The 12,259-nt window shown below is 41.0% G+C and overlaps 1 protein-coding gene across 1 annotated transcript; it reads left to right on the top strand.

Annotated features, from left to right (window-relative positions):
- The first annotated feature begins 9,000 nt into the window (after positions 1–9,000).
- Positions 9,001–11,173, top strand: LOC143854909 (cytochrome P450 monooxygenase 76AD131-like). Its single transcript, XM_077365043.1, has 2 exons — positions 9,001–9,963; positions 10,373–11,173. Exons 1-2 carry the CDS (start codon positions 9,055–9,057, stop codon positions 11,018–11,020), a joined length of 1,557 nt encoding a protein of 518 aa, XP_077221158.1. The 5' UTR covers positions 9,001–9,054; the 3' UTR covers positions 11,021–11,173.
- The last annotated feature ends 1,086 nt before the right edge of the window (positions 11,174–12,259 follow it).

Raw genomic sequence — 12,259 nt, 5'->3', positions numbered from 1 at the left:
AAGTTTACCAAATACTGGAAAATTCATTTTCTATATATGGAAAGAAAGATTATTGGAAATTTTTTCCATACATTCAAACAGCTAGCCTCTAAGGGCTTGTTTTGATTTTAGGATAGGATTTATCCCAAATAAGCTCTTATCCTTAAACCCCAAATAAATACTTATCCAATATTTGGTGGACTCTTGTCCCAGATCTTAACAATCCTTATTAGTCATTTATTCTAAAAAACTAAAGCAACTGAAATTCCAGGGGGAAGATGAAATTTCACTTACGCAGAATTGAGGCTATCATGGATAACTATCGTATCTCTAAAAATTAGACCAAAAACGTGCTTCCTTTGCAGAGCTTTGAGAGAAGAGAGTGAAGAAGTCTTACCAAGTATGTTTCTTACCAAAAGGGTGCAAGACAATCAATTCATCTCCCTCAAGTGATAAGAAGTGCAGGACCATTCATCTCTCTCTTCCCACTCTCTCTCCCTAAAAGAAATGTAATTTAAGGGATAATGAGATTGCAAGATAAATCGGATGGTAGACTTATTTTCTACTTATTATGGTCTATTATTTTATATAAAAGAATGCCACCGGGAATATTAAATATAAGAGCTGCAACTGTTATTGCATTTTAGTGAGGTGCAACCATTGGGGACGACCTTTCATCCCCCTTTCGCAAGCGCGCCCTGAGTTTAGCATTCCTCACATAGGAAATACCTCTCTTTTGGACGTCAACATTTTCAGAGTTTTTATATTATATTCTTATATAGCTGCACGTATCTTCAAAAAAACTTGTAGGACCGACCTAGTTTGAAGATTCAAGCCATTTATTTATTGGGCCCCAACATAAATTAGTTGTACCCTAAAAATCATCGTCATAGGGTGATCCTAACCCTCCGATATCTAGAGGTTTCTAATCTGCCATCCCTCCACAGAACGGCAAGAAATATATCGAAGAGTTGGAGCCGGGCTAACCGAAAGTCTGAGTTTATCGGTAGAAACAATGGTATCTCCAATTATAGCCTCTCTGGGATGTAAAATATATCTCTTGACATGTCATGAATACTCTTGAAAGAGAGGGTGCCTTCGGGAATGCGGACACAGGTGGTGCATGGTTTTCGTCCCTTGGGAATTCTTCAAGCTCTAGCGGATGGGACCAAACCAGGGAAGCAGGATTCGTACCTGAGGGTGGGGATTCGCGAATCGGATTCGTGATTTGATTCGATTCCCCGATTCTGGGGAATCCCGAATCGATTCCGTCAGAACCCCGATTTCCAATTTTAGGAACCCTGATTCCCAATTTATGAAAACCCCGATTCCCACTTTATAGGAACCCCGATTCCCAGGTGATTCCCTGCGAATCCCCACCGAATCTCAACTCCCCAATGACTCCCAGCGATTCCCAGGTGAATCCCCGGCGATTCCCCGGCAAATCCCCGACGATTCCCCGGCGAATCTCCGTCGACTCTCTGGCAAACCCACGATTCCCGCTTTCAACCATCCCAGGAGTCTTCGATTCCCGCTTTCGATTCCCGCCTTGGCAACCTTGGACCAAACTGCTTTTCAAAGAGGATCTTCTCCCATTTAGAGGAGATATTCGTTTATGTGTTGATATTTCTATAATGTGTTGTCTTTCTACAGATCCTATAGTTAGGAACATCCGATGGCAATCATTTTTGGGGCATGACCTATTTAAGTTGGGGCCAAAACCATGAGTGGTTTAGATCTTCAAACAAGGTGGGCCTCATTTTTGACCTCATTTAAAAAAAAACTCACCTTTACATAATCCCGTATGTTTCATAAGTGCGCACTAGAGGGCACTTAAACCAAGCCATTAATTCACTAGAAGGGCACTTCAGCTTAGTAATCAATTGATGCAAGAAAAAGAGGCTCCTACATATCCTGGCGATGATGACAATCTCTGTCTATTGCTAGTGCTCATGTGAGTGGCCATTAGGAGATTATTGCTCTCACATTAGTAGTCCGCATTGGAGTGCTGCTTAGGTGAAACTGACCCTACCCTTTCATTGCTAGTGCTCGTGGAAATGCTGCGTAGGAGAAAATGACTATTCTCTCATGGGTAGCTATTTAATTTTTTTTTTGTTTTGGATTTTGAGAACTGATTGCAAGCACAAAACCGATTATTAGACTCAAAATTAAGATCATGTTTCTTTTGAATTTTGAGTACTGATTGTGAGTTCAAAACTGATTAAAAGTAAATTTGAGTGCATAATCAGTTTTGGACTCACAATCGGTTCTCACAATCCAAAACAAACAGGGCCTTAGAAAACACTTACAAACATGCCTATAATTGGTCAAATCATCTAAGGGCTTGTTGATGCATACCAGTTCTAGCGTCAGTACAGAATTTTATGAATGCCACTAATATCTGTCTTGATTGGACTAGTTGAACTCAGAGAACGAGAATTTATTTCGAAACATCAGGATACTGTTCCAAACAGCAAGACCAGTTAACCTAAAAGCTTGGAATTTTATGAATCCTATATGCTGAATTTGCTCCAGAAACATAGGCTTGAACAAACACTTGGTTTAAGAAATTCAGATCCGATTCAAACTCAGAACCAATCAAAATTCAAATTCAACTTATCAACTGTCAGGAGTAGAGCACGAGGAGAAATAACAGTAAATATTTTTCCTTTGCACTAAGGTGTACTGTGAGTGGAGTTTGCTTAATATTTGCCAATAAGCATGATCTTCCTGTAGGATCTTTGCCTTGAGGCCTACAATTTTGATCTAATATGCCATAGCACTTCTAGAACCAGAGAGGTGTTGTGAAGATTGGAGCTAAATCTATTGATCTAAAGTTACCCTGTAACAAGAGCCACAATTCCAGTTACAATACTGTAATTGTAACTCAGTATAATAAGAAGCATTTGTTTCACAAGTTCTGACTGTTATAGTCAGAGGCTCATCTTTGCTTAATTGATTCGAAGGTCCTTCCAACCTACTTATATCTTTCATTTGTTTCTAAAACTACAAATAATGGTTAGAATCGTTAGATCCTCAAAGGCACATCCAAGTTGATGCCTTTTCAGACTTACATAGGCAGATTGCATGTTTACGATGTATTAATTGATGCTCTCGACGCGTATCACCACCACTACAGTCGGATCACCTAGAGAAACCAAAACTTATCTCACGGACGCTATGTTTTTACCCAACACAAAGGATCCAGGGAAAAATAACTACATCAAACACCCTCACAGTTTTAGGCCTTAGAGTTAACACCCTTGTTTGTTCTGTAACTTTTTAAATATTCCCACTCTTCTTGGATTTGGAGTTTATCCTTTGGAGAGTCCCCTTCATGTGAAAACCCCTTGAAGGCCAATTCCAAGAAGCTAATCATATACTTTAAGAACTGTTAGAGATTTTCAAAATGGTATTGTAAAGTTAAAGTGATTTTATCAAGTTATATTTTAAATATAAAAACAAATTTCAGACAGGGCCGGTCGATCGGGGGTTCCTGGGCGAGCACGGATTGGTTTATGGAAATGTAGACAATTTCCAGAAAGGTGTGGGCGGACGACCGCGGTAGCCTGGTTGACCGCGGATGTTCGAAAAACTATCCGTTGGGAGAAAATAGACATGGCTTTTCACTTCCGTTTTTCAACCTTTCTTTATGTCTTTTGCTTCCCAACAGTCATGGATGTTTTTCAAACACAAGGGACACTTCGTGGATGATCCAAAACACTTAAATTATCAATAGTTGTGATCGAATGGTCATTATTCAAACCAATCCAAGGGATGTCTTGAAGAAATGCTTCTCTTAGTGAATAGACATCTAGTGCTCTATAAAAATAGCAGAAATCTGTCTTCGCAATAATGGAAAAACAGTTATTGCTGTACTTTCTTCTTCTCTCTAGCAATCTCCCGCTCTCTTGTTTTCTAGTTAATTTGTTCATAAAACAGTACACTAAAAACTGCAGGAAACAGTTTTGGTGATTTTCTATAAGGCTTGAAGTTCTTGGAAGGTGTTTTGGGTTTGATTCTGCTTGTGCAAAATGTCATCAAACATTTGTAGGATATTCCTATAAGGCTTCATTTTATCTTGGAGGAAATTCACGGATTCCCTTTGTACACAACTGGTGGGGGCGAAACTTGTCTAAAGGAAAGCGACATCGCGCCTTGAAGCATCTCTTTTCTTCTCTATTCTCCCCATCTCCACAACAATATATTTTCCAACAAGAACTTCCATGGAGAAGGAAAAATCTCCACCAAAATCAAATGTGCTTTTGCATCAGCTCCAAACTACATCTGGTGTGATTGAAATCGCAGGATATTTGAAGCCAAACCAAAACGTAAGCAAGCCCTCCTCAAATCTATAATCAGCAGAGATTTATCTATCTTTCTATCTGTTCTTCAGAATAAAGTAGTAGAATATGCCATGAGTAGAGAGATCCTTGGCAACTTCCAATGCACCCTCTTCCCTAATATTAAGAAACCAACACCCTACTGGATCAAACTGTCTCCCTCTAAGCTAAAGCCCAATGTTGATGTCTTGCTCGCTAATCTTGTGGATCTATTGAGGGACTGTAATGGAACTGTTATTACTGCCCTCTCCAACCTTGAACCCAAGCTAATGTACTCAAACTCGAAATGGAGGCCATTAGGACCGGCAACCGCCCTTCTGCTAGCCTTGGACAAGAAAAATCTGTGCATCGAATCAAATTCAAGTGACAATGACCGTTATTTGCAATCGCAAATATTCACATCGTTTTACTGATAGAACACGTTTAAGTCAAACGATCAATTTCTTATTGAACACAATTTTGAACCTTTCATTCTGTGAACTGTCCCATTAGCGAATATTTACATTATTTTCAATTTAAGTTCTTCTTTTCTGAACATGGATTTTTTTAAGAATTGGCTTCTCTTAGAGATTAATCAAAATCTAGTGTTTTGGGTCAAATCACAAACAGTGTTTTGAAAATGTTTTCTCAAAGTGTTTCGAAAAAGGAAAAGTTCAGCATTCATGGGCCGACCGATCAAATTGGTTCTGAAAATTCCAGAACTGCTGATTGGTTCTGAAAATTCCATAATTTCCAACATGGTAGGGCCGGTCGGCCGCGGTTCGTCGAAAACCAAAAAAAGAAGAAGATAAACATAATTAAAAGGTTCCAGCAATATGGGGTGGTCAACCGACTCACCCTGTCGACCGTGTCTCCTCGAAAAAAGAGCCGTTGAGACTCAAACAACTAGCTTTTCTTTAGCCAATTTTTGAGGTTTTTCCTTCTCGTTTTGCCCCCCCCCCCCCCCCCCCGACCAACGGTCACAGATATTTTCATAACCTAACAATCACTTCAGGATTGATCTGAACCGTTGAATGTGAATTGGTGTGATCTGACGGTCATAATTCAAACCGATCAGGAAAGGTGCTTTGTAGAGGAAAAACTCACCAGAGGCTCTATAGAAAGAGCATAAATTCTTTTTCTAGATATAAAAGCAAAATTATTCTACTGTGAAATTATTAAAACAATTCTAGATTACTTCTACTCTCATTCAAAGATCCCAACAGTCGTTTTCACATTCTGTTCATTATTTTAGTTCTGGTTACTGTTATTCTGCAGAAACAGTAATTAGAAATTTATCTAAGGCTTGAAGTTCTCAAAGGGCTTTTCGGGTTTGATTCCGCTTGTGTGAAACATCGTCAAATGTTTTAAAGATTTTCCTACAATGTTTTATTGTATCATGGATGCAATTCGCGGATCCCCTTTGCACACTTCTGGTGGGGGCGAAATTTGTCTTAAGGAGAGTGATATCACGCCTTGATGCAAATCAATTTCTTTTTTTCTCACCACCAAATGTACCTTTTCTCCAATAGTTTCTCTCATCATTCTCCATTTCTCCTTTTTTCGTTCTTACAAGTAATCATGACACATCAGGCATGTTTACTAGGCCACTGGTTTCGAGAGTTCACATTAACCGCGCATGAGTTGTTTTATCCTACAAGAAACCGTCATCAGGTTAAGCGGGAAAGAAAATTGGGTTCACTTCACACATTTTGTCCTAAAATGTGTTGCCCCCTAAAATCTCTCTCTCCAAAAACGTCCAACTAGGGGTGTAAACGAGCCGAGCCGAGCCGAGCTTGGCCAGGCTCGGTTCGGCTCGTTAAGCTCAAAAGCTCGGCTCGGGCTTGAACCAGGCTCGGCTCGGTCAGGCTCGGCCAGGCTCGCGAGCCTTACCGAGCTTGGGTTATATAAGTTCACACCCCTCATCTTCCCTGGACAGCCCTATATAGTGTAATTTCACTACTTTTTTTACACTATGGGGGGTGGTCCAAGTAACAAATGGGGTTCCTAAAATGAAGTGACATATTTTGCCTCCCCCTTTCACTCCCTGGACAACCCTTTTAGTGTATATATTAATATATATATATATATATATATATATATATATATATATATATATATATTTAAATATATTAAATTCTTAACGAGCCGAGCCTGGCCTAAATCGGGCTCGGCTCGTTAAGGATTCGAGCCGAGCTCGAGCGAGCTTCCGAGCCCGAGCCAAAATTGACACCCTTACGTCCAACCAGTCTCTCTCTCTAACGAATTTAAGAGGGAAAGAAATCTCCTCCCCTATTAAATAGCATTTATTTCCTTGAACTTCTCTCTCTCTCATTTAGTTTCGATCTCCAAACTTTTCTCTCTTATTCCCTTGCCAATTCCTCACCTCATTGGTTAAAATTCTAAAGTTTCTACCCTTGTGTGGAAAAATATAATCTACCTCTAATTCTCAACGCAAAAACCGATTTACATCTTTTAAAAATTGTGTGGCGATACACCAAATATCTCTCTTCTTTCTATTTTTTCCTCTTTCTATAATTCTATCTTATGCCCTTTTCTTTACCATCTTCCAAGAAGTCCCCTCTCTTTCTCCTTTACTTTTGGTTAAAAATCAAAGTATTTGGCACATTCATGAAGAAACATTTAAAGTCACATGCTTGCATTTTAATAAAGACACCAATTTATAACTTTGAAATTTCTATGTGAGTGTATGGACCCTGTGGGGCCGGGTATTACATCCTCCCCTTGTCCTCGAAATTTACATACCTAGTGCCTTCCCTCTTTCCTCTCGGAATGGCTACCCTACTGATCAATCTCAACAAATGAACGGTTTGCCTCTCTAAACTTGATTGTTCAGGTTTCCACTGCACTACTCTGATCAATTGAACATTCTCCTCTTTTTCTTATTGATAAATACACAAGTATGGATAAGAACATAAAATCAAATGTGAAATACAATACGTCTCCAAGAAACCCCACTCTAAACTTTCGAGTTCCTTCCTTAGAACACACGAACTAATCATATTATCTCACACCAGCACAACAAGCTCACATGTTAAACCAGATACTTTGAGTGTACATGAGCATACTCTGATGTCTCATACTAGCAAAACTAAGTCACGTGTTGGACCAAATACTTTTGGTGCATGCGAGCTCACCGTACCGTCCCATACCAGCACGGTTAGCTCTCATCCGAAGCCAAATGCCCCTAGTCCAGATGATCCCACATGGGAAAGAGAGAGAAAATTCATGGGCTATATATGCGAACTCTTCTTCTCCCAGTGTAAACGCGTTTTTAGCATCTCCAAGGGGTGGGCCCTGCGGATTGGGTCAGGCACAGTTAGTGCTGTTGGAAAACAAAACCGAGGAGGGTGGGAAGACCGGAACCAAACAATATTTACACAGTGGGGTCGGGGCGTGACAGAATGGTATCAAATTTGTACCTCCCGCAGTGTGGTGTGCCAGCGAGGACGTTGGGCCCTAAGGAGGATGGATTGTAACATCTCACATCGGAAAGGGAGAGAGTTTTCCTAGGCTATATATGCGAACTCTCCTACCCGTGTAGATGCGTTTTCAACATCTCCAAGGGGCAGGTCCCTACGGAGTGAGTCAGGCATAGTTAGTGCTGTTGGAAAAGAAGGCCGAGGCGGGTGTAAGACCTAGAATCGGAAAATATTTACACAGTGGGGTCGGGGCGTGACAAAAAAACCCTCGGGGAAATTCTCTTAGTTCCTATGTTGCTCCCGCATGGAGGAGGAGATTGTTGGGTTTCCATGCGGAACCAACGATCCTACATCTGAAAAGAGAAACTGATGTAACTAATGTGGAGTCCATGTAAGGACTCTAGGCGCATCCCCTTAACGGTTAGCTTTTAAGGGTGAGTTCTACCCGGGTCGGAAAACCGTTGACACCCCTACTATTGAGATATGGAATCCATGAGGAGCCTACTTTGTAATGATGTGGATGCCTTGTTGAATTATGATTAAGGTTATAACCTAATCTAGCCTCCATTTATAAGTATAAATAGAGGCATGCTAAATTCAAGGGCGCCCTTGCCAAAATCAGCTGAAAGGGCGCCCCCATTGGCTTTCCTCATATAAATATGTACGAAACTTCATTGTTACAAAAAAGGCAAGTCCACTTTTACATATAGGGCCCGACCTTTTCTATCTTAATCGTCCACCCATAGAACCGGTGTTGGAAGGCATATAAAATCAAATCTACAGTGTGTTTTTGGCCATTGAATACGTCTAAATTTTGATCTTTCGTTCATATTTCATAGGCGTAATGGTAAGATAAATGCTCTTCCACCAATGGAAATAAAAGAAGTATTCCACAACGAGAAACTTTGAAACTATACTCATTTTTTTATCATGAGGTTTAAAAGTAATTGAGTAGTACATGAAAGACAAGGGTAAGAAGCACAAGGGAGATAATTTTCATGTATGAACGTTCTCCAACAGTAAGAAGAACAAGGATTGATAATGGGACTCTTGACAGATTCAACCGTGATTAATTTCTTGGAGTACTGGCGTAGTTATTTTGACCAGTAGACTAATATTGAATGCTGTTCATTTTTTGGTATGGTCATAAACTCACACCAGACTTTCCTTAGCTTCTAGTTTTGCAAAGCATATTGTGTTTATTTAGGTGGCTGGCAGTATAAATAGGGGCCATCTATCTACATAATCATACTCAACCAGAACGAAGTTTTGAAGTTGCATTGATATTTTGATTTATCAGTAAAAAAACTATGGAAGGGAGCAATCAGAAAGACGCAGCCATTGTGTTCACGGTTGCAATCGTTATAATTTCTTGGTTCATTTGGGTGATTAAGAAATCGAGAAAGGGTTCGGTGCAATTGCCGCCGGGACCAAGAGGATTGCCCTTGCTCGGTAATCTTCCGTTTCTTCAACCAGATCTTCACCGTTATTTCGTCAAATTATCAGGGATCTATGGCCCCATCTTCAAGCTCCGACTCGGACGCAAAGTCATGATCATATTGAGTTCCCCATCAATGGCAAAAGAGGTCCTTAAGGACCATGACTCAACATTTGCTAACCATGATGTGATAGTTAGTGCACTCATTGCCACCTACGGTGGCTCGGACATCGTGTGGAGCCCGTATGGGCCCGTTTGGCGCATGCTCCGTAGGGTATGCATCCAAGAGCTTCTTAACAATGCGAGCCTTGACGCGGGCCGTGCCCTTAGACGAAAGCAAGTTCTCCAGACATTGGGGGACTTGTATGCTAGAATTGGAACCCAGGTGGATATCGGCGAGAAGATAACTGAAACAATTTTCAACACTATGACGAGCACGCTATGGGGTGCTTCCCTCAAGGGGGAAGAAGCCTCTAAGGTTGCATCGGAATTTCGGCAGGTGATGGGTGAAATGACTGTAGTTGTAGGCCAACCCAATATTTCTGATCTTTTTCCTATTCTAACTCGCTTCGATGTACAAGGCGTGCAACGCCAAACAAGAAGGCTAATGTCATGGTTTGATCGTATCTTCGTGTCGATCTTAGAGAAACGGATGAAATTGGATGCAGCGCCAGGCGAGGAGAATGAAATAAAGGATTTCCTGGATATCCTACTGAAGCTCAAGGAGAAAGCAGATCCCAAAACTCCCTTGACCATGACCCATGTCAAGGCCCTTTTGCTGGTAATTTCCTTTAGAAAATGCTGACACCCTCTATGGTTTAGAGGAATTATATTGTGTCTTTCTACAGGACAATCTTAACACTGATCTATAGGTTTTTTTGACAAGTATGACTTATTTTTTGAACAGTCCATTTTATAGGCCGCAAGTCTTAATTAGGATTTTTGCAATTAGAAAGACTTTTAGGGTGTCACCCGCCCAAGTATGGGTGGGAACAAACAAATGAATGGTTTGGATTATTTAATAAGTGATAACTAGTTCAATTATTTCCCAACCTTGTTTTGTTGAAGTAGGTCCCAATAACATATAGTTCCTCTTGATACAAGTACAATTCACATGAATTCACTGTTAAACATGCATGTAATTCACCACCTACTTAAGTTTAAGCTTATGATTCTGTTTGTTGGCGCAGGACATGGTAGCGGGTGGGGTCGACACTAGCTCAACCACATTGGAATGGGCCATGGCTGAGATGATGCACAGGCCGGAGACAATGAAGAAAGTTCAAGAGGAATTAGATGCGGTGGTGGGGAAGGATAACATCCTAGAAGATTATCATGCTGCGAATTTGCCTTATCTAGATGCAGTGGTGAAAGAAACACTCCGTTTGCACCCACCCAATGTGTTCTTGATCCCACACACTCCCAGTGAGTCATGTATCGTCGGTGGGTACACAATCCCCAAAGGTTCCGGTATCTACGTCAATGTATGGGCAATACAAAGGGATCCTTCAGTTTGGGACAACCCTTTGGAGTTTGATCCAGATAGGTTCTTGAATACCACAGGAAACAAATGGGATTATAGGGGCAACGATTTCCGTTATTTCCCATTTGGGTCAGGGAGGAGGATATGTCCAGGGATACCTTTGGCTGAAAGGTCGCTAAACTATGTATTGGGTTCGCTCTTGCATTCATTCAACTGGCAATTACCAAAGGAGACAAAAATTGATCTCGCCGACAAGTTTGGTGGGGTTATAAAGAAATTGAACCCAATTGTTGCGATCCCAACCCCACGATTATCGAACCCAGAGATCTACACTCAACTTTTAACAGAAGTTTAGTGTTATTAATAAAGTAATCTCTGTTGTCTCTCAGCTTTCTGCAGATCTTACAGAGTTAAGGTCTCTACAAATAATATCTACTTTGTAATGCATGTCTCATGTTTCTCCTTCATGTCCTTTTGTAGAATGGAGTTATTGTAATATGGTTTTAATAATTGTGATTGGGGTATGCTCCTTCACACTATTATATTTGTGTTATTATTTCATTTCTGTCAATAAATGAATATATGAAGGTATTTTTGGCTTACTTATACAAAGGTCCACCCAGAATACACTAACTAAAAAAAAGTATCCATCCATCGTCAACTAATTTAGATATTAAAATAAAATTTCTTCAAATCTGAAGTACTGTAGACACCCCATTTTGACCAGACCCAAGTTTGTGTTGTTTGTGCAAAACCTCGTCAAATCAGTGAGCTGGGGTCCCAAATTGAACCCTGGGATAGCTTAAGGTCTCGCATAGGTGTCCGTAAAATTTCGTCGAGATCCGGGCGCGTTTGCTCAGTGAACGAGCCAAGAGAGCGAGCGCAATGCGAACCAGAAGGAGGGTGAAACATCTGAAAAGGGGGTTGTCCGTGGGAGAAAAAGAGATGAAAAATCGGTAGTTTCCTTTTTAGTATAAAAATGGCAGAAAAGAGAAAAATTTTCATTTTCGCTGAGAAATGGAAATGTGCAGAGCGAGAGAGAAAAAAAGAGGGAGGGAGCTGCCATCTTCACACCTCCGGCCGGAATCCGGCAAGCCCACAAGCTCCGACCGAAATCTCCATTAAAGCTGTTAACCCTCTTCCACCCTCACCCTCAAACCTTTGCTATTTTGATCCCCATGGAAACCCCTCTCTCTTAATCTCCATCCAAACCCATTCTATTTCAGATCTTTGCGAATCCACCACAAGCTCCGACCGACCATCGTCTTCTCTTCTCCCAAACCCATCTCTCCCACCTCCAAGCCAGCTGATCATCGCTAGATTTCAGATCTGAGATCTGAAATCTCAGATCTGAGAAAAGAAGAGAAAAACAGAGAGAGAGAGAGCGAGAGAGAGAGAGAGAGAGAGAGAGAGAGAGAGAGAGAGAGAGAGAGAGAGAATCTGGATCTTGTCTCCTTCTTCATCTTCTCCGGTGGCTCTTCCGGTGGCAATCCTACCGGAGATCTGGCCCAGCATCGACTCCATTATCACCTTCAAGCATATCCTTTCTCAACCGCACCTAATCTTATTTCTTCTCCTTCAATCTCTCCCCATT

This window comes from Tasmannia lanceolata, unplaced genomic scaffold (assembly GCF_043159265.1).
Source record: "Tasmannia lanceolata isolate RefF3 unplaced genomic scaffold, GAP_Taslan_0.1 ptg000020l, whole genome shotgun sequence".
NCBI classification, from domain to species: domain Eukaryota; kingdom Viridiplantae; phylum Streptophyta; class Magnoliopsida; order Canellales; family Winteraceae; genus Tasmannia; species Tasmannia lanceolata.
Note: the sequence above shows the minus strand (reverse complement) of the source record. Positions and strands in the feature narration are given on the sequence as shown.